Source organism: Pundamilia nyererei, unplaced genomic scaffold, assembly GCF_000239375.1.
Source record: "Pundamilia nyererei isolate P.nyererei 1_Seehausen unplaced genomic scaffold, PunNye1.0 scaffold00292, whole genome shotgun sequence".
NCBI lineage: Eukaryota > Metazoa > Chordata > Actinopteri > Cichliformes > Cichlidae > Pundamilia > Pundamilia nyererei.
Window position 1 is genome coordinate 514,639 of NW_005187693.1, and position 5,196 is coordinate 519,834.

A 5,196-nucleotide genomic window follows, 5' to 3' on the forward strand; every position below is an offset into this window, starting at 1 on the left:
TTTTTAAAAAAAGTGTTTTTCATTTTTTGTTTTTCCTCTGTTTTATATGCATATCGTCCCTTTTTTTTTTCTCCTTCTTCTTCTTTTTTATTTTTTTTAAATTAACAAATAATCCTCCCTCTCTTGACCGACGCTGCCAGCGTGCGCTGCTTCCCCGCCCCCTCTCAGAGACAGTTGGGCTCGTACTTATTCAACAAACAGAGGGTGAACTTTGGCTGAGGGGCGTCCTTGCATCTGCACAGAGCCTTTTTATCAGATGGTTCTGCTTCTCCATATAGTATTAAAAAAGAAAAAAGGGAAAATGAAATTCAAAGGCATTACGGCACAGACTTGGATTTTTTTTATGTTGATTTGAATTTAAATAGTCATCATTTATTATTATTATTATTATTATTATTATTATTATTACTATTACTATTATTATTCTAATTTCTTTAACCCATTGTGTAATCCATCCTGAATGCCGTACAGTTATTACATATTGGATAAAGTGTTTATTTTTTTAATTCCTTAACCCCCTTTAATGGTACAAGCTCGCGGCTGGGCCCGTTTCAGTTTCAGAGTGGCATTGTACGAGTATCGCGTTTGATCCCAGGTACGACGCAGTACCGGCACCCTTTGGATCATCATGTAGCAGGGCGCTTGCGCCTCAGCGACACGTTAGCACCCATTGCCTGAGCGGGCCTGCTCTAAAGGGCTAAAATCAGCTGCAGTACTGCGCCAGTGTGGGTTTGTCAGAGTACCAATGCAACCTTAAAGCATTACTCCTCATGTTATATAGTGCTGATTATTTATATGTTAATGCAGGTACAAATGTTTCGGTACATTTCACTTTGTTTGTTCTTCTGACTGATGGTACTCAGCAGGGCGGGGAATTGTTATGGCCACTGGTCGAACACTGCAATGTTTTCGGTGTCATTTACAATCCACTCATTAGAAGTCTGATAATCTTAAAAGTGAAGCTACAGCTAGCAGTCGGTTAGCAAGGAGTAGCATAGAAAGTCAGAACAGGAGCCAAAAGGTGTTCAAAAGTAATTTTACACAAAGTCCAGTTAGAAAAGAAATTGTGTTCTGCTCAAACTTTAAATTTTAAACCCAATTTATATCCATTTAATGCTGGCTAGGTGTTTAAATATTGCACTACAGAGCACAGAAAGTCACTAAAATAGCAGGTCTTTTGATTTACTTGCACAAAAATGAAAATGTATATCACTAAAAGGCAAAAAAATACACCTAAAAATATAAAAGTATTGTTAATATGAGCAAGGCCACAAATAAAGATACAGAGATACAACAGTACATGCCATCTTGTTAAAGTGGGCCTGTTATGCTAATTTCTGTTTCAGTGTTTTGGTTAATTGGATTCTACTAGAGCCACTTAGCAATAATCCTTATTACATCATCCTGTTTGAAACAACCCATTTTAGCTCCCTTTAAACCAACTTTCTCCTGATGGATGCCCTTCAGCAGATAGACGGGACTCCTGTGCCTGAAATGACTGTATAAGAGATGTCTTCTCTCTGTGACATCAAAGAGAGCTAAAAGTAGAAAAAAGCCATTTTAGTTTGATTTAAGTAACTTCTGATTGGGTGCCCCTCTAATAGGTTTAAGAAGCAATTAAGTGGGGCTTTTGTCTGGTTTCCATGGCATCATGGAGAGCCAAAAGTAGGAAAAAAGTGTCTGAAACCAGGCATTTGGAGCAGTCTGAAGCCTGAGCTTTTGACTTTCAAAGAGCTGCATACACACAGGATAGAAACCTTGTTCCATTTAAAATAAGCATTCATCCTCATAACTGTGTGCATATGTGACAGAAAATAAGAGAAAGCATAACAGATCAACTTTGACACATTAAACCAAATTGTAAAAGCAGCTTTAGGCCATTATGTCATGACTGTTCCTTAAAGAATATATAATCGGTTTAAACACAGGCTTTATCTATGTGGATAGGTCTGCTACTTTTTTTTTGGGTCTTTATGCTAAGCTAAGCTAACCAGCTGCCTTCACAGATATCTGGGTGTTGTTAATGAACTCTCAGCAAGAAAATCTGATTATGTGGTTCAAAAACTCGGCTGAAAAAAAACAAAACAACAACAAAAAAACGGGTTTGTTGTTTTTGTTTGTTTTGTTTTTTTTCTTCCCCGCCCTGCTGTTTCACTTGGTTCATCTTCCTCAGTTTTCTGCACAAATAACTGTTGAGTAGATCCAAGTAGTTGGTGTTTGTTTGTTTCATTCAGTTTTACCTCATGCGGTCCGTAGCACAGTTCAGATTAGCGAGGGAGAGTGGCGCCAAAGCAAACGCAGACAAACGCTGTGAAAGGTAAAAAGCACAAAGTACAGTATTGACACACTGAGATGCAAACACAGGAATAATGCACACACACACACACACACACACGAAATGCAAGTGAACCATTTACTGTACTTTGTGAGCAGTGGCATGTACATACACACGCAAACCCGTACGTCAATAAGACGCATATCTCGGTCATGTGCCCCCCTCCACACACATTCCCTCATATTGCATACAGGCACAGAGGAGTCATGCAGCCCTTTTTAGTCGAGGGTACCTCCTGCGCGTCTCCGTTTCGGCCCTTTGTGAGCGGCTCTTGATGACGTGCGGGATTTTTCTCGCACATATGAATGCCGGGGTGTTCGTCAGCGGCTCCACGTGACGTAAAGAGGTTTCCAGTAACCGGAGCTCCAGCCCCAGGTGCAGCGCACTGGACATACTTGCCCTGTGACACCCCAACCCACACACACTTATAGTGGCGCACAAATTGCCTCCTCTTTTTGTTTTGGCACCTTCACACACTAATACGCGCGTATTTAGCATTTATAGTCGCGCTGCTCTCCCACGATGTGCTTAAACTCAAAGACTGACAGCTAGACTGGTCCACAGAATTTCAGTGATTTCTTTCAGTATTTAATGCAATCATCCTGATTTTGTTTTTTGTTTTGTTTTTCTTATGATTTTTTTTCTTTTTTGTTATCCCACCTTTCCTGATGTTTTGGAATTTGCTTGTTTAACGATGCATCATCACTGTTATCCAAGCAGAGCCAGGAGCGAGGGAAGGCGTGTTTGACTTTGGTTTTGAAAGCAGCCTCGACAAGTTTAACTGAATAATCTTTGCTCCAATTTGCTCTCATTGTCCTGATACCTGATGCTGACTTGTAGCCGTTTGACCATGCAGACTGTGGAAGCTTCTTCTCAAAGATAAAAACCTGTGCAGGTCCCATAAAAAAGCTGCTTGCTTTGTTCACTGAAGTTCTGAAGGGTTTTGTTTCTTAAGCCTTGTTGTAGTCGTCACTAATATCATTTTTTTTTTAAATGCATTCTAGTTGATCTTGTTTCACTGAAGGAGTTGTGGTTAAACTTACTTTTCCTCTCATCTATTTAAATGCAGTGAAATTCTGAATGGATATCAGTGTTTAAAATAATTTAAGGTAATAGGGGTGTGCGAAAATATCAACGAATTTTAAATGATTTCTTTGCAAACAGGGATAAACACAGAAAAACGTGTTTCATTAAATGTAAACTTATTAGGCGATAGGCCTGGATCAGTCGGTACAGCTGGTGTAAAGCAGCATTACATCTCTCCTACTTCAAGCCTGTTTCTGCTAGTTTCTAGCTGCATATCTTTTAGTCTATTAGAGTAGCTTAGCATGATTCACAGATCAAAATAACAAGCCTTGGTGGAGCCCCTAATTTCATCCACTGTCTGACACAACTAGCTTTTGTGTGATTGGCTGCCCATCGTGAGCAACTGGATAGGGTTTCTGGTCTGAGATGGCTGTATTCGGCTTCTCTACTCAGTGACATCACACAGACCCAAGACTAGAGACGCTGGTTTGCAACGGAGCGTTCCGAGCCGTGTGAAGCTGGCACTGATCTCAATATTTGGAAGTTTGTCGGTGTTCAGTACAAACGAGACAGAGGGCCACTTTAACACGCTCTTTCTGCTATGCTACGTTTCCATTTACACGCAGATAGAAGTGGCCAAAGATGAAGCGAGTCTTCCACAGTCTGCAAGGATCCTTCATAGCATAGAATCAGGAGGATTCAACTTCCTAACATCCTGCAATTAGCAAACGTGTCTCGATTAGCACAAACATTTAAAAAACCGTGGCCACGCTTTCCCACCACCCCGGCTCTGTTTTCAGACTCGTGCAATGATGATGACAGACCCCTGAAAATGAGCACGGTCGGTTTTTCTTTTTTAAACGTGACGTGTCTTATGTGAATTTAAGCGATTTTCTTCGCACCCCCGACCTCCCCACCCCATCTTCTCTTTTTGAGTGAACAAAGAGTTAAATCAGTGGCCCGTTGAGACAAATGAGAATTTTTTTTCCTTTTTGGTTGTTTATTTTTCTTTTTTGTGTACTTTGCTACAGCAATGTGTTGCTTTTGGGGTTTTCATGCTAAACGGTAGAGCTAGTTTTTTTTCTTTCCCCCACATAATTTATTTGAAAATTGTACACGTCAGATTTGATCCTCTGTTTATTTCTTTGTTATAACTGAATTCATTCACACAGAATCTGTGATTATTTTGGCAACAATTCAACCTCAAAACTGTCCTGTTTTCATGTTTAGGGTGGAGAATTAAGAAAGAAATAAGGCCTACATTATACATATATATCTATATATATAATCCTGACAGAGAAGACTTAGGGTACGGCATCATTATGCAAACTTCTGTTTTTCCTCTAATCCTTTGATTTATTTTATATTCTAGTTTACAGAGGGAAGAATTCATCTTATTCCTGGTTGTTTTGTCTCATCGGAGAGGCTTCTCTGAATACAAAGCGACACAAGGATAGGGGTTTTTGTTTTTTGTTAAGAGTACATAGGCATTTTTTGCAGTTATTTGTATAAAGAAATTGGTTACAACCTGCCTAATGTTTATTTTTTTGTAACTATATCACAGTTCTTTTGGGTTTTTTTGCTGCTGTGTAGTACAGTTATAACAATTGAAAATGCTGTCAGTGGCGAACTAAGAAGACGAAGGCGTGGGTCAGGAAAAATCCCACTCTCACCCCCGCTACCTGTGTTCTTATTTTATTTTTTCCAAGTTGAATGCTGTTGTTCATTAGCTTTACAGGAAAGAGTTCAAAAACAATACTGTGGAGGTGTGTATCCTTCGTACGTGCATTATTTTTCAGCGTCGTGTATGCGAAAGAGACGTGTGTGTGTGTGTG

The 5,196-nt window shown here is 39.7% G+C and overlaps 1 protein-coding gene across 1 annotated transcript in view; it reads right to left on the bottom strand.

Annotated features, from left to right (window-relative positions):
• Positions 1-2,539: 2,539 nt before the first annotated feature.
• Positions 2,540-5,196, bottom strand: part of LOC102199628 (tripartite motif-containing protein 16-like protein) — a 22,621-nt gene continuing 19,964 nt past the window's right edge. Inside the window, exon 5 of the mRNA XM_013915360.1 lies at positions 2,540-2,735. Coding sequence (XP_013770814.1) covers positions 2,540-2,735 — 196 coding nt within the window. The remainder of the gene's footprint in view (positions 2,736-5,196) is intronic.